Raw genomic sequence first — 22,410 nt, 5'->3', positions numbered from 1 at the left:
CTATGTAATGTGCACCTTTGGTAGAGCCCAAGCCACTACCACTTTGGATTGCACATTGGACAAGGCTTAAAGCCTCGGAAGCATGGATGCCATGAGAGAATTTCATCAGTATGGAAGATGTGTGGCAGAGCTTCAACAACCTCAAATTTTCTTTGGAGACGGTTAGAACCAGGAAGACTTTGAAGAATGAAAAAGACTGCGCATTTGGTTATATTGGTCGACCAACATCGGAGGTTTGTTGACCAGGGTTGTTAGTTCACTGGCAACAAGCTAAATAGGTTGGTTGACCAACTAGATCCAAATATTTTGGCTGTCTGACAAGATTCTATGTGTTAGCTGACCATGCAAATAGTATGAGCCAACCCATGTTGAGATCAAGAGTGTGGAACACTATAGTGAGAATGGGCTGACCCACTCAGATCTCATGTTAAGATTTTCTTGAGTCTGCGGGCTGACCATGGGTCGGCCCATGAAGACAGTTTTTCAAAAGGCTAGTCGTTATTTGGTAATCTTTAAATACCAAGGGTCCTCCACTTGGTATTTTTTGATGATAAATAACTTCTAGTGTTCCTAAACACTCTTAATACTTTCTAGATCATGTCTCATAGAGGTTTCAACCTTGTGTGAGTGATGGTGAGTTTGTGTGGTCTTGACCCCCACCCCCACCCCCACCCTCGCCATCCAAACCAAGCTCCGAAACCCAGCCCCAACCCCACCATCACCATCACCATCCAAACCCAACTCCAACACCACCACGAACCACATCCTACAACTACTACTTCTATGGAGATAGACAGAATATATCTATGTCTATTTAGATTGAGGAGCAAGGAGCATAATGTCTAAAATACTCCTTTGTAGTGGTCACGTGTGCGGCTCATGACCATTTTCTGTTAAAAATACTAACAACCTTTATTGATCAGACCAAATGACACAAATTAGAAGTTGAGGCAAAATTGATGTAGTAAACTACATGGACTAAATTGACACAAAGTGCAAACTACATAGATCACTGATGCAATTTGCTCTATATTTATTATGTATCCTAACTGTATCCATAAACTGTTCTTTAAGATTTTGTCATATCTGTGTTGTATTGTGCTGTTATCCTATATCTATACTAGTGCTATATGTGTTTCATAGGAAATTAATAAACGTTGGGTGCTTTGGGTTGTGCTTAGGAGTATTTGAGAAGTTTGGCAAATTGTCTGACATAGCTTTATGGATAAATTACACTGTTGGTCCCTCTAGTTTGAGTGAGGTTTTATCAATTTAAACGCCACACTTTCAATTGCGTGTCAATGTGGTCCCTCATTCAGTTGCCGTCAGCATTTTGGACGGAATAAAGCCATGTGCAACTCACATGGGCAATTTGGCAATTCCTGCCCCAGAAAGAAAAATGAATAAATTACACCGGTGGTCCTTATAATTTTTTCCAATTCTACTTTGGTTCCTCTAGTTTCGCACGTGTCGTTTTTTCAGGCTAACTTTAGCTTAGTGTTGATAAGCCTTCTCTTTTAGTTGTGTTGATAAGCCTTCTCTTTTTGGTTGCTGAAAAGGGTAGCTCATCCTTCTTGCCCCTTTTTCTTAGCCTCTTTTGGGTCTTGTAGAAAAGCAAACAAATAAACATGCACAATATGGCATGTATATTTGTGAACTGGTTTCTCTGAATTGTTATGGATTATATCTGACTTCAATTTTAGCAGTTTTATAGTGAATAATGAAGCTTGTCAGTATGCTTCAGATTTTTTATGGTCCTTCCACTCATACTGCAGCTCTCAAGATTGTACAATCAAAGTCTGGGAAACTTCACAGGGGAAGCTAATTCGTGAACTGAAGGTAAATAAATACATCTTTCGGAACTTGTGGTTTTATTGGGTCTCACTTTTTTTGCATGCTTGCTGGTAGCTGCTATATGTGTACTGTTTTCATTATTACGATTATCTGTCCAACATTAGGATCCATCTGCACATTTCAAGTAATGGACTAGGTATCTGATTCAAATGAAATCATTTTTAAGTGGGCTTGAGAAATCATGGAGTAGTGGGGGAGATGTAATAGTGTAACTTGTGTTGTTTGAACTTTTATACTTTAGTTGGGGCTTCCCAAGGGATACAGTGATTGAGGAAGGATAATGGACTTCAATTGAGGACACCAATTCTATGTGGTGTGAGATGGCCAGTTTTATTAAAAAATTACCAAAACGGGAACTTAGTAAATTTAATGGAAGTGGGCCACCATCTAAAGAAACTTGGTGGTGGAATGAAGAGGTTCAAAAAGCAATCAAAACAGAAAGAGACTGTCTCAATTTATTTATTTATATATATTTTTTTGTAGCTGTAAGAATAGCAAAATTTTTTGATAAAGAATCTAAAAACCGAAGCTAAAAGAGCAGAGAGGGAGCTTAAGTTGAAGACTTATGATAATCTTTATCTTGAGTGAAATTCTAAGGATGGAGAAAGAAATATATATAAACTTGCCAAGCTAAGAGTAAAAAAATGTAGAGATATAAAGGTGAAAATGACATAAGTGTTAGTTAAAGAAAATGGAATTAAGGAATGGTGGTGTTGTTTTGAAAAGCTATTTAATGAATGAGTTAACTTCTGAAGAAATTGAAGGTAGTTATGAGGTGTTGTCTTCCATTGGGATGGAGAAGACTACTCCTGGAGCAAAATGTTTACCTGAAAAGCATGTTGGTGCTTTTTTCATCTTTATGTAAGAATTCACAAGGCAATTTAAGGAAAATCACCCCAATATCATATCAATGGTGGTTTTTGAATTTCAGTCCAAGTTGTACAATTCTTCACAACTGTTTGGAACAAGTAATGGCAACCACTCCACGTGACTTGCACATGGTGGGCAGCATATAACAACATGTCCAAAATGGACATTTCACAACAGGACTAGTGGGATGAAACTTTCCTGCCAATGGCCATTACATACAGCTATATATGTATAAAATATACAGGGTAAAACAGAGCCCTGGATGTTTGCTTCCTTATGTTTGATTGTTTTTCTGATCAGTGAATTTTAATCAGGATTATAAAGAATGATAGAGCTTTTGGCAACAGATGTTATGTTTACTGCTTAAGGTCATTGCCATTGTAGGGACAGAGAGTATGAACAATTAGAGGCCCTATTTCTATTGAGGATCTTATGCCTTTGGTGTAATCCCAACATTAGGGTCTTGTTGAGAATGTTTTTTTTTTTTTTTTTTTTTTTTTTTGGGGTGGGTTTGTTGAGAATGTTTGCTGCCTTGGAATATATTTTCTTTATACATATTTTTCCTGGTTTCATGATAGCAACATAACAGACAGTTACTGATTTTTTGTTAAAAGATAACTGTCAAATTCCTTTTTATAGCACTAGATAATTACTAGCATTTGATCAATTTATAATACTAAACAAGTTTCATATTGGACAAATTTCAGAATGTTTAACTTCATAACAGAACAGGTTTTAGTATAAAATCAACACAATGCTTCATACATTTTTTTGCCTTCGAGACTTCATACAATTTTCTGCCATTACAAAAGCAACATAACCACACACAAACTAACTATAGTGACCCAAAAACAACATAATAACACACATAAAACACAACCTGCTCCTCATTTCCTCTCCCTCTAGTACAACAATAAAACCAAAATAATGACCCAAGACAAACAAACAATTCTATAACATCCTTTCCTTCACTCTACATTTTGAAACGTGTTCCTCCATCTTACTGATTTTTCATAGCAGCCCTGGAATAACTTGCTTTGAACAGTGAGTTGAAGCCATGTGATACCTTCTTTTTCCTCTCTCTCTCTCTCTCTCCCTGGGGCTCTGTTTTACCCTGTAAATGTTATAGATATATAGCTGTATGTAATGGCCATTGGCAGGAAAGTTTTATCCTACTAGTCCTGTTCATGGTTGTTTGAATCGTACGATTCGCGATACGATTTTTGCACACCACGATTCAAATTGCGACTTGGAATCGTAAATTCGAAGGAATCGTTTGATTCATATTTTGAATCGTGTGAATCTCTTTGAATCAACGATACACACGAGTCGAACGATTCAGTTCGTGTGCTGTTTTTACCCTCCCAGCGATCGTTTGGAGTCTTAAAACGAAAAAAAAAAAGGAAATCAATACATACCAGTAGTGGAGCAAACTAGTCCCAAGAGATTAAGCAACAATATTGCTTTTTTTACCCAAAATCTGAAGGTATGTACAGTTTATTTGATGAATCTTGTCTTCTTCCTATTGTTGCTTCTCATGGGTTTCCTATTCTTCTCTCTTACCAGCTGTTTGTAAGTATTTGAATCCCTTTGTGTGGGTCTCTTCGTTAGATGCGAGAGCCTGTTGGTCTTCGTGTGTCTCTTCAGTTGCTGAGAAGAGCATTAAAGAGAGCCTTCTGAGTCTTTTTTGTCTCTTCGTTTGCTGTGCTGTTGCACTTGCACACTTGCACTTTAATACATCTTATATTATTTATGTATGTATATCCTGTTGCACTTGCACACTTGCACTTTAATACATATTATTTATATATATATTTTATGCAGATTAAAACTATATTATATAATATATAAAATTATATATATTATGATTTTTTTTATATAAAATATTATCAAAAAAAAATTATAAAATATATGTAATATTATATATAAATAATATATTAAATAAAGTGAATCTTACTTCACGATTCGATTCGATTCGATTTGATTCACGATTCATTTTTTTTTAAGGATTTGATTCACGATTTAACAACCGTGATCCTGTTGTGAAATGTCCATTTTTGGACATGTTGTTATGTGCTGCCCACCATGTGCAAGTCATGTGGAGTGGTTGCCTTTACTTGTTCCAAATGGCTGTTTAGAATTGGACAACTTGGACTGAAATTCAAAAGTTTAAGGACCACTCGGATCAAATTAAAACTTTAGGTATGGAGTAGACAAAGTTGTGATACTTTAGGGGGTAAAAGTGAAATTAACCCTTTATAATACTTGTGGGCTTGTATTTTATTTTTGTAATTCTTTCAAGGACTAACTAGGTTGAGATTAAATACTTTAGAGACGTAATAGATTCAGTCAATAGTTTAAGTAGACTTTGATTATATGTTTTAGGGGTCAAGTAGACTCAATCGATAGTTGAGGGATCAAGTAGACAATTTGGCAATAGTTCTAGAGTAGAAAGTGAAATTAACCCTTGTAGTAAACTTATATGAGTCATATAATGCAACTTTAGGAGAGTAATTGAACAGAGATTAAGAGATGAGATACTTTTACAAAATCAATTTGGTTTTATGCTTGGGAGATCTACAATGGGAACTATTTTGTCTACTTAAGCGAATAATGGGTAAATATAGGGGAAAGAACAAGGAGGTCCATATGGTGTTTGTAAGAATTTATGTATTATTGATTGATGTCTTGATTGATAGATTACAAGATGCATTAATTACAATTCCTATACAATCTATATATAGAAGAAAATGTGGTAGTAGGTGTAGTGGAGGTGATAGTGGGTTAGGTGAAGTGGAGTGTGTAGTGGAGTAGAGGTAGGTGAAGTGGAGTGTGTAGTGGAGTAGGTGAAGGTAATGTGGTAGTAGGTGTAGTGGAGGTGATAGTGGGTTAGGTGAAGTGGAGTGTGTAGTGGAGTAGAGGTAGGTGAAGTGGAGTGTGTAGTGGAGTAGGTGAAGGTAAAGATGGAAAATTCTAACAGCCCCCCGCAAACTCAAGGAGGAGAGAAACTAACCAACTTGAGTTTGGAGAGAGTAACAAAACAAGAAAATACATAAAAATAAAAAAGGATAGGAGACACTGTATGGTCGTGTCAGACCGTTGGTGAAGACACTGTATGGGGTGTCATAACGTTGTAGAGGACACTGTATGGTGGTGTCAGACCGATGTAGAAGACAGTTTATGGGGTCATGTCGGACCGTTGTAGAAGACAATGTTGTGACAGTTTACGGAGTCTTGCTGGACCCTTGTAGAAACTAACCGGAATCAATGTCGGGACAGTTTACAGAGTCTTGTCGGACCCATAAAGGAGCTAACCGGAATCAATGTCGGGACAGTTTACAGAGTCTTGTCGGACCCATAAAGGAGCTAACCGGAATCAATGTCGGGACAGTTTACAGAGTCTTGTCGGACTCTTAAAAAGTTGCACCCTCAAAAGGTGTGCCCAATTTTGTCAAAAGGCGTGCCATCAAAAGGCGTGCCCAATTCATCAAAAGGCGTGCCATCAAAAGGCGTGTCCACTTTATCAAAAGATGTGCCATGAAAAGGCGTGCCAGTTTGTCGGGCGGCAAGAGGCGCGCGATGCGCGTGGCTGGCCCTGGCTATTTAAAACAAGGTTGAGGCGAAGGCTGTGCATACGAGTCTGAAACCTCTGAACGCTCGGAGAGCTTGTCTCTGCAAATCTTGAAACACCCGGAAACCAACCCTTCTCTGAAACACCTAGCAACTCAAAAACATGGCCTCTTCTTCCCGTCCAGTTACCCAGAACCTGCTCACGCTCTTTCCAGAACTGAACGAGCCCACAAGAGAAATAACTGGTGCGGTGGCCAGCGAACCGCAACCAAACACCTCTGGTTTTGCTCCATTGAACTTTCCGATGCGGTCGGTGGAGCAAAAAATGGCGATGCAAACTGATATTGAGGCTAATCAGTATACTCTGAAGTCATGCGTGGAAACCATGACGGCGGTCACAAATTTGTCGAACCGGCTGCAGAGTAGGACAAATGAGGTGCAGCATTTAAATTCCCAGCTGGCTCTGCTCCAACGCATGTATAAGGATGCGCGAGCAGAGATAAGTGTGCTGAAAGCAGAAAATAAGGAGCTGAAGCGGAAGGCCACTGTGATGTTCCGATTTGGAGGTCCGCCGTATGCTGCAGTGGAGGAGTATGGAGGAGTGAACGTGCTCGGCGGCGTAGGAAACACGGAGGCAGCACCGTCAAGGGCCGCCCAGGACGGAGGAAAGAAGAAGAGATCTGCAGCAGAGTAGAGAAGAAAAATCCCACTGTGGGTGTTGGGTGTGTTATGGTGGTTTTTTTTTTTTTTTTTTTTTTTTTTTTTTTTTTTTCTCGTGTAAAATTATGATCGGGGTTGATCCTGACATGAATAAAATAAGTGTGTTTGGCAAACTCGAATGGTAGGTGTGGTAAGGCAGAAAAATCAACTGGAATGAATTTTATTTTATTTTATTTTATTTTATTTTATTTTTTTTGTGAAAATAATAATAATAATAATAATAATAATATTAATATGGAAATCATGGAGTGGGCGGTGGTACAAAAATATTGTGTAGAAAAAGAGGGAGATGGTGGAAAAGAGAGGCCACTCATGTTATTAAAATAAATTAAGGAATTAAAAAAAGTGATATTGGTTTTGTTTTCAAAAAAGATGGATTAAAATAAATATAAAAAAAGAAAAAGAAAGTGGAGACCATGATGAAAGGTGGGAACAAGTGTGCTGGTGCTGTGTTGTAATGGTCAGAAAGAGAGATAAGAAAATAAAATAAAATAAATTTCAAGGTGCTGTGTTGTAATGGCATTGAAATATCCACCATCATAAAGAGTATCAGTGGTGCTGCATATGTTTATGAGCATTATTTGAGGCCTTTCTTTCTTAACCCACAGCAGACTGTTAACGTCTAGTATGTCCCAAGGAAGAAGGACATCTTCAGTAAGCCAGATGACATTCTAACTGCTGCTGAGAAGTACATAGAAGAACATGGCCCGGAAGCATTTGAGAAGCTTGTTAGCAAGGATAGGGAAACCAAGTTCAGGAGTAGCAATTACACGTATTTTGATGAGGACCACAGCTATTGAGCCTTGTTTGGCTGAGGGAAACACCTTTTTTCCGCTGCTGTTAGGAGTATCTTTCCGGTGGAGAAGCTGCTATGGACTATTTGGGGAGAGTGATGTCGAAAGCCGGAGCCTTGGATCTCGCCACCGGCGTCGGCGGAAAGATCGAGAAAGACGATGTTCGGAAAAGCTGCTATGGACTATTTGGGGAGAGTGATGTCGAAAGCCGACTATTTCAGGAGTAGCAATTACACGTATTTTGATGAGGACCACAGCTATTGAGCCTTGTTTGGCTGAGGGAAACACCTTTTTTCCGCTGCTGTTAGGAGTATCTTTCCGGTGGAGAAGCTGCTATGGACTATTTGGGGAGAGTGATGTCGAAAGCCGGAGCCTTGGATCTCGCCACCGGCGTCGGCGGAAAGATCGAGAAAGACGATGTTCGGAAAAGCTGCTATGGACTATTTGGGGAGAGTGATGTCGAAAGCCGGAGCCTTGGATCTCGCCACCGGCGTCGGCGGAAAGATCGAGAAAGACGATGTTCTCTCCGCTGTCCAGAAGTATGAGCAGTATCACGGCTACTATGATGCCGAGAGAGAATGAGATGTTATGAAGATATGATGAGGAGGTAGGTATGTAGTAGACAATTCTAGCGGACTAGGTTGAGGTCCGGCGGGCGGCCAAGGCGAGGTTGCCGCCCGCCGGTGAAGCGAAAAAATATTAAATTCTTAACCTTGCTCTGATACCATGTAAGAATTTATGTATTATTGATTGATGTCTTGATTGATAGATTACAAGATGCATTAATTACAATTCCTATACAATCTATATATAGAAGAAAATGTGGTAGTAGGTGTAGTGGAGGTGATAGTGGGTTAGGTGAAGTGGAGTGTGTAGTGGAGTAGAGGTAGGTGAAGTGGAGTGTGTAGTGGAGTAGGTGAAGGTAATGTGGTAGTAGGTGTAGTGGAGGTGATAGTGGGTTAGGTGAAGTGGAGTGTGTAGTGGAGTAGAGGTAGGTGAAGTGGAGTGTGTAGTGGAGTAGGTGAAGGTAAAGATGGAAAATTCTAACAGTGTTTATTGACTTTTTTGTTTATTGACTCGGAAAATCATATGATATGGTTCCTAGAGATACAATATGGACAGTTTTAGTGAGATATACTTGTATAATTAAAGACATTATTGGAGCTGTGACTAAATTGAGAACATTATGCGACAAACTAGTGAATTTCTAGTAAAAATAGGTTTACATCAAGGATTGACATTTAGTGCTTACCTTTTTGCATTAGTTATTGTTGAGCTTACTAGAACCATTGAAGAGGATATCTCTGGGTGTATGTTATTTTGTTGATTATAGTTAACAAAGTATGGGTAAATTTTGAGCTAGAATGTACTTAAGAATCTAAAGGGATTAAGTTAAGTAGTAGTAAGACAAAATATATGGAGTGTAATTTTAGCAAAACTAGAAATAGGGATGAAGATATAGTAAAATTTGATGGGCATGAGATACCTAAGAGAGATAATTTTTTATATATTGGGTCAATTATTGATAAAGATGGAGAGATTGAGGGCTTGACCTATAGAATTATGGCGGGATGGATATAATGGAAGAGTGCTTCAGGAGTATTGAGGATTCCTACTAACTTAAATGAAATATTATATGACTGGTATAAGACTTATCATCATGTATGGTAATGAATGTTAGGCGGTTACGAAAAAATATGTTATGAGTGTGGCCGAAATGAGAATGTTGAGATAGATTAGTGGTGGTACAAAGATAGATAAAATAAGAAATGAATCCATTAGGAAAAAGTTAGAAGTGGCACAACATGAAGATAAAATGGAGTGTCTTTTGAGATCATAAGGTCATGCCCATCGTTGACTAATTACTGCACAAGTTAGGAGTAGTGATTTGATCCACAAGAGGGTAGTGACAGATATAGAGGAAGGCCTAGGAGAACATGGGTTGAAGTGATTAGAAAGAACCTGACTATTTAAATTTAATTGTGGCTGCGGCTGCGGATGAGACCAATTGGAGGAAAAGGATCCATGTAGCAGACCTCAAGTAATTGGGACAAAGGCTTGTTGAATTGAGTTATAATTTTTTTTGTTTGTGACTTAATATGACAAAATTGCTTTAGAATTTAAATAAATAACGTTAACAAATTTTACATTTGTTCACTGTGGCCATGCCTGCTGTCATAGGGCTAGTTTTCAGACTATAAAATTTTCTTGCAATGGCACTAAGGCCTAATACTGGGTCTCAGCCAATGTAGGCAACTCATACACACAACTAAATTTCGTCAAGCATACAAGATAAGCAACACAACAATTACAGGAAAATCCAACCTTTATTATTGCACCGACTATTGCAAAGGGAAACCAAATGCCGAACTCCTAAACACTTAATAATGTCGAGTTTGCATGGCCATGCCTATATATAGGCTACAATCAGAACATTTGAAATTCAAACAGGCAACTAAACATAAGGGACACATGTACAGAAATAACTGCCACTAAATGCTCCTTTATTTCAGCCTTCCTTGTTCCTCGCTAGCATGTCTTGTTCTGTGCATAACCGCCCATAACCGCCCCTATGTTTTAGGAAGCTTTTGTCTTGCCTTAGACAATTCGAATTGCTCAAGCCACCAACCAAATAGAGCCCTAAGTGCCATCTGTTGGTCTTGGTCAAGCCCATCCGCCTTGCTAACCAGCCAAGTGTGCACCACACCTTGCTATCTAGCCAAGTCAAGCCATCTGATTGTGTTAAACCCACAAGTATACGGCAACTCAGCATTAAGGTCATATTAATGCCTTCATGTGCCATGCTGCCCATACTTTGGCCAAGGGTTGAGTGCCGCAGCTGAATGGCATAGCTGATTGCCCACCTTCTTGTTTTGGCATGCCTCCCTCATGTCATGGTCCAGGTCTAACATAGGAGCAAGGTGCCACCAAGTGTCAGGCCGCCAGTTCCCAAATATCAAGGTTCTAACACCTGCATACTACACTGTCAACTTGTGTGTTGTACTAATGTAATTCACAGTCGACTGATGTGCGTAATGGAATATCTAAATGGTCTGTTTGATTTTTTCTAATGTTGATCATGATGGATGCTATCGAATTTTCTTATCCCTTAATTGTGTAATGTTGTCCAAGTTGGAGTGTATTAAGTTTTAGGTTGTGCAAGTAATGCAATTGTCAAGGTGAATATATAAAAGTGACCTATTGTGGATTTCCTTATGTTTTCTTTCTAAAAGAAAGCTATGTTGAATCTGCAGATTACATCTGCTGAAATGACAGTGTAGAATCATATTCTGTATTTTGCCTGTCAATTCACTTTTGATTCATCATTCTTCTTCTTTGGCTATTGAAGGCACTGGTCCCGACTCGTGATTTTCATTCCCTTTTAATGATTACACTCTTTTCTATGAATTCCAATTGTTGATGCATGATTTTTTCCTTTTCTATTTGACTTCCTTTATAACCTTTCTTTGTATGTTCTTTTATGATTTTAGGGGCATGGTCATTGGGTTAATTCCCTTGCATTGAGCACTGAATACGTTCTTCGCACTGGAGCTTTTGATCATACTGGAAAGCAATATTCCTCTCCAGAGGAAGTGAAAGAGGTACTGTTGCTTGTTTGACGTGCCTCAATCTGTTAAAAGAACATCTCTTATCTGATTTTAATGGACATTTATTACATTTCCCTGTATTTTGAAGCCCCTTATGTTTTCTGCAAGTATACATTTACGGGTTTATTAACTCAAGGAAGTCCTGAGAGCCTGGCTCGTGCACATGGACATTGGGTTCTAAAATCTGAAATTTATCAGGCCATTTCTATGTTTTTAATAAAGCCTTAAAAATATTCTTCAAATTAATATAGCAATTTTGTAGATAAAGAGATCCACTAAAAGCGCCAAAAGGGGCACAACCTCTATACACGGTGTATGCAAATCTTAACTAAAACCCATGAAAATATGGAGTGGGAACTCTTCTGTCTTGTGCAACATAAAGAACTTAGAAGATGGTTTTGTATGGGCTGTCAAAGGCGTGTACGGCTTTATAGGGGGAGCACACAAATGTAGTTGTAGTTTTGGGAGGAGTTGGCTTAGGCGCAAGCTAGTTGGGAACTCCCTTGGGGCCTGTTTGTTTTCAGATTTAGGTTGGGTGGGATTGTTAGTGTGAGGATTGTTAGTGAGGGGACTAAGAAAAATTGTGTTTGTTTGTGATCTATTTTAGTGAGGGGATTAACTATATCAAATACCATAAATACCCTTTGGTTTTTTTTGATATATTTTAATATTAAAAATTATATTTTATAAATATTTTTTTGTACCATATTATTTATATATATATATATATAATGATGTAATACCAAAAAAGAGAAAAACCACACACAAACATACAAAATGGGCAAAAGAGTCTTTTTCCAAGCTAATCCCCTCACTAGTTTGAAACCTAACCCTTGGAGGCCTTTGCTAATCCTCTCCTTCAAGGCTCATGCTAGTCCCAAGGGACTACAAATCCTAAGCTCCAATTTGCAAACAAACATGATTTTAGCACTCCTCCTCCAAACTCACTAATAGTTCATTCTGGTCACAAGGCTATACGTAGAGATGGCAGTTAGGGTCTATGACACCCAAACTGACCTGAACCCGATTGAATTTTGTTCCCCGCTTTGCGATTCGAATATGGATGGGTACCGTTATGAACTCCCGAAACCCGACCCTAACGGGAAACGGTTCCAACACCGCGAACCCGATCCCGATCCCCGCTTTTCCATTGTTTAAAGAATGCCCCCGACCTGATTCCTAGCCCCGGTTCTCTTTTTCATTTTTTGCAATTCCATTTAGAAACAATTGAAAACTTTTTGTATAAAATATATGGAAAAATTAAGGTTGAAAGTATAAATTTGAAAACTTTTTCTATAAAATATATATTTGTAAAAATTAAGCTTGACTATCAAATTACAAACAAATAATCTCCAAAATATAAATTTTAAACTGGACTATCAAAATAAATCATGTGCACTAATCCATTTGCTTATTTCTCAAATATGTTCAAATACGTTCAAAATAACCTTATTCTTGTCCAACATCATCAAACAACAAAAATAAAATCCATCAATTGTCCAACTACATCACAAGTTTCATAATCTACCAACTGCATCACAAGTTCCATGGTTCACCAAAAAAATGAAGTAGCAATAACAAAACTAGATTTCCAAATAACATCATGCATTGTAGTCCATCAACCTACAAACTCCAACAAGAAGTAGCCATTGTCCAGTGACAAGAAGTTCCAAAGTAAGCAAGAAACTAAGCAAGTACCTGTGATGTCAACAAATGGGCAAAATGTTAATCCTCAAAATAACTTGTATTTATTAAAAAAAAAAAATTTAAAAAAAATTTAACATAATTGTTAATATAAAATTTAATGTCACTTATTGTGTGATCAACACTTGAAGTGGACTCACCACCATCATCCATTTCATCATTGACTCTTGCAAAATCAATTGATTTTTTGAACTCCATTAATGCCTCCTCTTTAAAGAAAAAAATCAGAAAAATAAAAATAAACAAAACAAAAATATTTCAACTTATTAGAAGAATTATAAAAAATGGAAGACAACACCAAATAAACAAATCAATTACCTTCATTCTCAATAGACCATAACCAACTTTGAGCACAGATCAAAACTTTCAACGTCTTGGTATGAAGCCTACTATGTTGTGGACTCACCACACTACCGCTAGTGCTAAAAGCGGACTCTGAAGCAACACATCCCTTGCTATGGCTTGCAAAGTTGGGTACTTGTCTCCATTTGACTTCTACCATGCCAAGATATCAACATCTTGATTTCTTCGTCAGACATCCTCCTCTAAATAATTATCCATCTCCGATTTTACATCCAAAGTTTTACGCCTATTTTTGTGAGAAACCAATAAATCAAAGTATGAGAGATCATCTTCAGCACTAGAACCCAAGTCAAAATGGCTTGAACAATCACTAATATGGCCAAGGTTAGATTGATAATGCTTAAGCAAGTCATAACAAATTTGCTTAATCCTCCCAACCTTAAAATCAGAGGTACCCATAATTTTTTCAAGATAATGTTCTATCAAATTCAGTTTGTATCTTGGATCCAACACTGCTACAACTCCTAAAATGTGATGAATAACTAACCAATACTTATCGTATTTTTCAAACATATTTAATGCCATTGTTTTTACCACCTCGTCCGAAAACACAATCCATTGAGATAATACAATTTTAATCTCACAAACCTTTGGGGAAGTCAAATTTGAAGTTGGATACTTAGTTGCACTAAACAACTCAGTGATGTCCTAAAATATTTTTAATTTCTCAAAACTTTTGTAACAAACACCCAATCACTCGCTTTTATTGAAATCTTTATTGGGAGTTACGGGTATTCAAACGGAAGAAAACATGTTTTGTATTCTATGAAAGTTTGAAGCATAAAAAAGATAGAGAGGAGAAATTTATAGAAACAACCCAACATCTGTGCATCTCTTGTTCTAAGAAATTGTGTTTGGATTGTGTCACAAGGTGGAACTCTTACCTTTTTTATGCTTCAAACTGCCATAGAATGCAAAAGATGTTATATTCCGTTTGAATACCAGTGACTCCCAATATAAAATTTCAATAAAAGAGAGTGATTGGGTGTTTTGCTAGGAAAGTTAGTGAGAAATTGAAAATATCTTAGGACATCATTGAGTTGTTTAGTGCGACTCCGAAAGGTTTGTGAGATTAAAATTGTATTATCTTAGTGGATTGTGTGTTCGGACGATGTGGTAAAGACTATGGCATTGCATAGGGTTGAAAAATATGACAAGTATTGATCAGTTATTCTTCACATTTTAGGAGTTGCAGTAGTGTTGGACCCAAGGTACAAATAGAATTTGATAAAATATTATTTTGAAGAATTTTATGGGGATAACTATGATTTTGAGGTTGAGAGGTTTAAGCAATTTTGTTACGACTTGCTTAAGAATTATCAATCTAAGCTTGGTCATATTGGTGATTGTTCAAGCCATTTTGACTTGGGTTCTAGTGCTCAAGATGATCTCTCAGGGTTCGATTTATTTGTTTCTCGCAAAACGAGGCGTAATACTTTGGATGTGAAATTGAAGATGGATAATTATTTGGAGGAGGATGTCTTACGAAGAAATCAAGATTTTGATATCTTGGCATGGTGGAAGTCAAATGGAGACAAGTACCCAACTTTGCAAGCCATAGCGAGGGATGTGTTAGATATACCGGTATCCACGGTTGCTTCAGAGTCCGCTTTTAGGACTAGCGGTAGAGTGGTGAGTCCACAATGTAGTAGGCTTCATCCCAAGACATTGGAAGCTTTGATGTGTGCTCAAAGTTGGTTATGGTGTAATTGATTTGTTTATTTGGTTTTGTCTTCCAAACCAAACCAAACTAAACCAGGCCAAGCCTTAAGTCCCATAAAATGAGATCGGTTACATGAATCATTTTTTTTCATGCGGCGCTATCAAAGGCCATTTCGTTAGTCAAATTAAGTAGATCCATATCTCTATTTACAACGTTAGCCAACGTTAATCTAGGCCTACCCCATCCCCTAACACTTCCATCTACCGTTACAGTATCGCATCTCTTCACTACTGTCTCTGTTAGTCTCCGTTGAATATGACCAAACCATCTCAATCGATTCTCTCTCAACTTATCTTCTATCGGTGCTATTCCTACCTATTTTCGAATACACTCATTCCTAATTATGTCTTGTCTAGTCTTGCCACACATCTACCTTAACATCTTCATCTCAGTCACACTCATCTTATTTATATGTTGTTTCTTGGTTGCCCAACACTCCGTCCCATACAACATTGCTAGTCTAACAGTCGTTCTATAGAACATACCTTTTAGTCTAGTGGGTATTCGTTTATCGCACAGTACCGTAGATGCACTTCTCCATTTACACCGTCCCACCTTAATCCTATGGGCCACATCCGCATCAATCTCCCCCGCTGTTGTGATAATCGACCCTAAATAACGTAAATGTTCACTTTTAGACAGTTCTTGGTTCTCAATTCTCACTTCTCCTCTGCTTTCATTGCTACTGTCACTAAATTTACACTCCATTTTTTATAATTCTTCTAATAGGTTTAAAGAGGAGGTGTTAATGGAGTCCAAAAAATCAATTGGTTTTGCAACAGTCGATGATGAAATGGATGAGTGACATTGAATTTTATATTAATAATTCTGTTAAATGTGTTTTTTAATTGTTTTAATAAATACAAGTTATTTTGAGGATTAACATTTTGCCCATTTGTTGACATCACATGTATTTGCTTAGTTTCTTGCTTACTTTTGGAACTTGTTGTCGTTGGACAATTGCTACTTCTTGTTGGAGCTTGTAGGTTGTTGGACTGCAATGCATGATGTTATTTGTTAATCTAGTTTTGTTATTGCTACTTCATTTTTTCATTTAAGATCTAGTTTTGTTTTGGTGGACTATGGAACTTGTGATGCGGTTAGACACTTATTGAATTTTATTTTTTTGGTAGACTATGAAACTTTGTGATGTAGTTGGACAATTGATGGATTTTATTTTTGTTGTTTGATGATGTTGGACAAGAATAAGGTTATACTTGCATAACAACAACATTAGATATAGATGAGTTATTTTATTTTGAATATATTTGAGAAATAAGCAAATGGATTAGTGCGCATGATTTATTTTGATAGTCAAGTTTAAAATATATATTTAGTGGATTATTTGTTTGTAATTTGATAGTCAAGCTTAATTTTTATAAATATATATTTTATAGAAAAAGTTTACAAATTTATACTTTCAAACTTAATTTTTCTATATATTTTATTCAAAAAGTTTTCAATTGTTTCTAAATGGAATTGCAAAAAATGAAAAAGAGAATCGGGGCTAGGAATTGGGTCGGGGGCATTCTTTAAATAATGGGAAAGCGGGGATTGGGTTCGGGCTGCGAAAACCGTTCCCCGCTCGGGTAGGGTTTTAGGGGTTCACAGTGGTCCCCATTTGGTTTCGGATCGGGGAGCGGGGAACAAATTTTAATAGGGTTCGGGTCAGTCGGGTGTCACAGACCCTAATTGCCATCTCTAGCTACGCAGGTTTTTCCTGATTTCATTGATGTTTTCGTGGACTTATCCTTGGAAGGAGGGAGATTCCCTTTGTACAGTATGAAAGATTCTACTTTGATGTTTCAAATTGAAGGAAGCCAAATAGGTAAGCCAGAAACTAGAAACCCTAGCAAATCGATCTGAAAAGCTCTAATAGGACACCACAAAAACTGAAGAATGGAGGGGGCAAGGAGGTGTCATTGTCTCGACTTCTGTAGTTTCTCTCTAGAGATTACACATCCTCGGCATACAAAATTTGGAGGGTGTAGCTAAGTTGGATTAGTTGACCTGGATGGGTTTGATGTTCTCTCCGCTCAAGTTGTCCTGTGATCCAACCATTGTTATAAAGTTGACAATTCATTTTTCTCTGTGACTGATTATATGGCCTCTTGTTGGTGCAACAGGTGGCTCTGGAAAGGTACAACAAAATGAAAGGCAACGCCCCTGAAAGATTGGTTTCTGGGTCTGATGACTTCACCATGTTCCTTTGGGAACCTGCTGTTAGCAAACACCCCAAAACTCGTATGACAGGTCATCAGCAGGTACAAGTATTTGATAATTGATCGTTATGCTAGTTTGCATCTCTAGTTGCACACCCAGTGGTTCATCACTGTCTGCCAATAACAGTGTGTAATTTTTGTTCTCTCTTCATTTATAACATATCATTGCGTCTTCTCTGGCCGATTTCCAATCCCACTGCTGTGCATTCTTCTCCCCCTCCCACCTGCCCTTCATATGTTGCTCCTTTTCAGATGTTACACACACATATATATATGTTCTTTTAGTTGAAGATACATACTCTGTGCCAATAACAGTATGTGACTTTTGTTCTCTCTTCATTTATAACATATCATCACCTCTTCTCTGGCCGATTTCCAATCCCACTGCTGTGCATTCTTCTCCCCCTCCCACCTGCCCTTCATATGTTTCTCCCTTTCAGATGTTACATCTATATATATATATATATTCTTTTAGTTGAAGATACAATATCTGAATTTTAAAACTCTTATCCTTTTTACTGTCGGTTAACTGGCTGCACTAGTAGCATCTATGGGTAAATTATTTATATTCTGATCCCATCCGTTGAATAGGTAAGATTGATGAGAGAGCTAAATTCTGCCATCATTTCACCTATTAAAGCAGCATGTGGTGTTCCTACTCGCTAGAAATTGCTTTACCTCTAGGAAAGGTCCAGTCACCTGTTCAGTCTGGCTCATAGCTATGGTGTTGGTCTGACTTCTTGAAATTATTTGAGAACCTGGCTTGATTACAGTAATACTTCCTTACTCTAGAAATTGATGAGAAGGACTTGGTATTGTGAAAGTCATGCAGAAATTTCCAAATTCAGCGTGGAAAATTAGGGTTAGGGCTCGAAAATAAATTGGTTGGAGATGGTTGAGGTTTTGATAGAGTAGGATAAGGAAGAGAATCAGGATTTCTGTGGGCTATTTAAAGTATATTTAAAGGCTGGAGACAGCAAACAGTGTTTATTGTTAATAAGTTATAAGAACCGTAATAAGAAGAATAACCATGAGAAGAATAATAGGAGATAAAAGAGAAGACAAAGATCAAAGAAACATGTTGAAATCAGGTTGATTTTCCATGAACTAGTTCTTTGAGAAACAAAAATCATAATAACTGGACCACCTAAAAAATCTCCCACATGCACACTTCCCCAAAAATTGTTGGAAAAAATTTAAATAAGATAGAAGTAAAGGGTTTGGTCATTGGTGATTAGCATATGCAGAAGAGGAGGCTAGGAGAGTTTCAGATTTGTGATTTCTTCATAATTACTTCAATCTATGACAGATTGAATCAACATACACATTCATATGAATACACTGAAACACAGAGGGGAGATAAAGACAAGCGATAAATTGAGAAGAGAGAGACAGGAGCATGGGTGTTAAAGCAAAATCTTAAAAGGAAACACTGTAGAACACACACAAAAAAAGAGGGGGAAAGAAAGAAGAGAGAGAAGAGAGACACAGGGACATGGGTGCTAAAGCAAAATCTTAAAAGGAAACACTGTGAACATACAAAAAAAGAGAGACCACACACACACACACACACACAGAGCATCAGTTAGAGAAGAGGAGGAGGAGGGGGGGGGGGGGGGGGGTTGAAGCAGCAACTAGAATAGTGATCCTGGGGTAGATATAGGTGGCTGGGACCTTAGTTTTTGCTTCCAAAATATGATTGAGCAATTGTTTATGCATTACAGCATATTTTTGTATATAGAATTATAGATTATAATATTGGAGCTAGTGTATACTTCAAAATAAATTAACTTAAGATTATGGGCACTAGCATAACCTAAGAATCTTAGACAATTCTAAGAAGATGCTGTGTCCATGTCTAACATGTGTTGGACACTCCTTGACACTTGTTAGACATGCATCCAAACATAGCATATTAGTTTTTAAATTTTTTAGAACTGGACTCATTTAGGACACGTGGAGACACACTTCTATCATTCAGATGTACATGAAACTCATCACGAGTTTGAAGAAAATAACTTGGGGCCCAATGATCGAAATCCAAACAATATGGATTTATACTTTTTAATTATTCCTCTTGCTTTTAATTGAAGAAACTAACTTGGGAGCCGTGCTGAAATCAAACAATATCGATTTATACACATTAACCCTTCCTCCTTTAGGCTTTTTTTAATTTTAGGATTTCTAAAAACAATGTTCCAACTTTTTTATGAACACAGCTTTCACAAAATGACATTAGGACTTTCTCCACACTTTTTTTAATATATGGAATCTGGAAAATCAATTCTTTATAATTTGATAGAATAAAATGTAGATGTATTTGTAACATAAAAAATTAATAAATTGTTGAACATTTTCATGTATATTATGTAGAATATATATATATTTTTTGTTTCATGTAAATTCTATCTAACATCAAAATATGTCACTATTTGTAACATGGACAACATTCCTTTTGATGCCTCTATTCTAAAAACTGCCTTACCAAAAAAAAAAAAAAAAAAAAAAAAAAAAAAAAAAAGAAAGAAAGAAAAAGGGAAAGTGTCCATGCCCTTGAGAATGTTGTGTACTAAGCTTTTGAAGATATCTGTATTGACATGTTTGGATCGTATCCTATCCATCTCTCCTGTCTGTATCCATACTTCTTAGAGCATAGCAATTGAAAATATATAAAGAATGATTCAACCTCACCTATTTAAAATTGAATGAGATGGGTGAGTGTCTATTGTTTTTGTATGAGGTCAACTTTCCAACTAACCTAGATCTTGACATCCAGACCTGTTTAAGATGGTTACTGCTACTTTCTTGTTTACAAATAGATGTCTTTATTCCAAATTAGCCTCATATACTGAGCTCAAACATAGCTAGCACACTAGTGGCTAAGGTGGAAACCTTCTTCCTGACAGATCAATCAGTTGCTTGCTCTGCATGTTTTTAGCATCTCTCTCGCTCGCTCTCGCTCTCGCTCTCTCTCTCTGTCTCATGTAAACAATTTGGCCTGCACATGTTTTAGGAATTACGAATAGAATGTTGAAGGCAACTTCTTGTTGCAAGAATGCATTATTTCTTAAATTAAAGCTATCTGCTCTGTTGTATCTACCATACATCTTATAAAGAGATCATTGAAACTTGTCACATATCTATTTTCACTGTATTTTTCCTCAAGATCAGCAGTTGACCACAACTTGTGCATTCTACAGCTTGTGAACCATGTTTACTTTTCCCCTGATGGGCAATGGGTAGCAAGTGCGTCATTTGATAAGTCTGTCAAGTTATGGAATGGTATTACAGGAAAATTTGTTGCTGCTTTTCGTGGCCATGTAGGGCCTGTTTATCAAATAAGGTTTGAATTGGTTTTATTGTGTTTTGAATTGTCTTTATTATGTGTCTTTATGCCATCCTATTTCTGAACAGCTAATTCTTGTATTTCCTGTTGTGCTGTAGCTGGTCTGCTGACAGTAGGCTTCTTTTAAGTGGGAGCAAAGACTCGACACTGAAGGTAATGTTAAGGGGTGTTTGATTTGATGTGTTTCTGCACGTTCTATTGGGGTTAGGTTATATTGTTGTTAAGAATAACAAAGCCCTCATCTGATTTGTTGTATCAAAAACATTTCATTTGAAAATTTATGGCATTTGTTTTTTTTTCCTTTAATGGTCAAGAAATATTCTATGCATTCGATCCTTAACCTTTTGAGTCTTTGTGCTGTCTTATATTGGATTAACTGTGCATTGTCAAGTGTGTGTATATATATATATTTACTTTGAACATATCTACACGCAATTGACTTAAATTAAAACTGTCTATTCTCCAGGTTTGGGACATCCGGACACAGAAGTTGAAACAAGACCTGCCAGGCCATGCAGATGAGGTACATTTTCTCAGCAAAAACTATTCAGTCAAATAAATTCTTTTTTTTTTTTCAGATTAAGATTATAATTAATCATTTTACTTTTTGGTTTTGGTTTTGTGTTTTTTTTTTTGTTTTTAAAGGTTTTTGCTGTTGATTGGAGTCCAGATGGTGAGAAGGTAGCCTCTGGTGGAAGGGATAGAGTTTTGAAGTTATGGATGGGTTAGAATACATCAGCAGAAACAGATTTGTATATGCATGAAAAAGACATTTCAGAGATTGCCAGTGTAGTTTTGTAACAATTGGTTATGTTATATCATGATTTTGACTGTTTGAATTGCCCATAGCAATATTTGATAAACATGCAAGTATAGCATGAAAGGCCCGGAATTTTGTTTGGTAGTTGGCCGGAAAGAGTAAAAATAGTTTTTGCACGTCTACACATTGAGGAAATTTTCAAATTTTTTATTATTGTTTTCAACTAAACGTTTCCCTGCCAAGTGCAACTTTTGTTTTAAATAACCAGCAGGCTTGGTATATTATTTATTATTTTAGATATTGAGGCATTGTTTGGTGTATTTTTGTCGGTGGTTTGAGCTTGATTTTGCATTTGTGATCATTTGCATAAAACTCGTATGAATGCAGGTTCATATTAGACCATAGTTTTCTTAGATCTTAGAAATGAAGTCGAAATATATTTCCAGACTCGTGTGCTTGGCTGATCAATTAGGATGGAAGTCAAGCATCCAAAATAAGATTATCCCTTCTGTAAAATTGATTGTTCCCAGATTATTTTCTTTTATTAAATAGGGTAATTACACTGACCTCTCCTGAGGTTTATAATAATTATGAAAACCTCCCTTGAGGTTTTTGAAATAACACTGACCTCCCTTGTCAGTGATGTCAGCTAACCAACGTTAACAAAGGTCTTTTTACATTTTTGACCCTAGGACTGTATCCCTCCACCCTCTCACACTGTTACACATACTCGTCACTCTTTCCACCCACTGTATTCATCTCTTCTCAATGTGCTCATCTTTGCCTTTTTTCACTCCATCCCTTTCTATACCAATCAACCCCTATGAAGAAATGGTAGAAATCAAAGAACTGGGAAGAGATTGAGACTATAGAAAT

At 37.1% G+C, this 22,410-nt stretch overlaps 1 protein-coding gene across 1 annotated transcript in view; it reads left to right on the top strand.

The window, feature by feature from the left end:
- The window catches only part of LOC114296166 (WD-40 repeat family protein / notchless protein), a 38,954-nt gene extending 17,178 nt beyond the window's left edge, over positions 1–21,776 (top strand). Inside the window, exons 7-13 of the mRNA XM_028240445.2 lie at positions 1,776–1,839; positions 11,300–11,410; positions 17,333–17,470; positions 20,629–20,771; positions 20,873–20,927; positions 21,241–21,297; positions 21,420–21,776. Of these exons, the coding sequence (XP_028096246.2) occupies positions 1,776–1,839; positions 11,300–11,410; positions 17,333–17,470; positions 20,629–20,771; positions 20,873–20,927; positions 21,241–21,297; positions 21,420–21,503 (652 nt within the window). The 3' untranslated portion in view covers positions 21,504–21,776. The remainder of the gene's footprint in view (positions 1–1,775; positions 1,840–11,299; positions 11,411–17,332; positions 17,471–20,628; positions 20,772–20,872; positions 20,928–21,240; positions 21,298–21,419) is intronic.
- The last annotated feature ends 634 nt before the right edge of the window (positions 21,777–22,410 follow it).

The sequence above is a fragment of the Camellia sinensis genome, chromosome 2, assembly GCF_055761805.1.
Source record: "Camellia sinensis isolate YWXY chromosome 2, ASM5576180v1, whole genome shotgun sequence".
Classification (NCBI taxonomy): domain Eukaryota; kingdom Viridiplantae; phylum Streptophyta; class Magnoliopsida; order Ericales; family Theaceae; genus Camellia; species Camellia sinensis.
The sequence above is the reverse complement of the archived record's forward strand: the minus strand, read 5'-3'. Positions and strand labels throughout refer to the sequence as shown.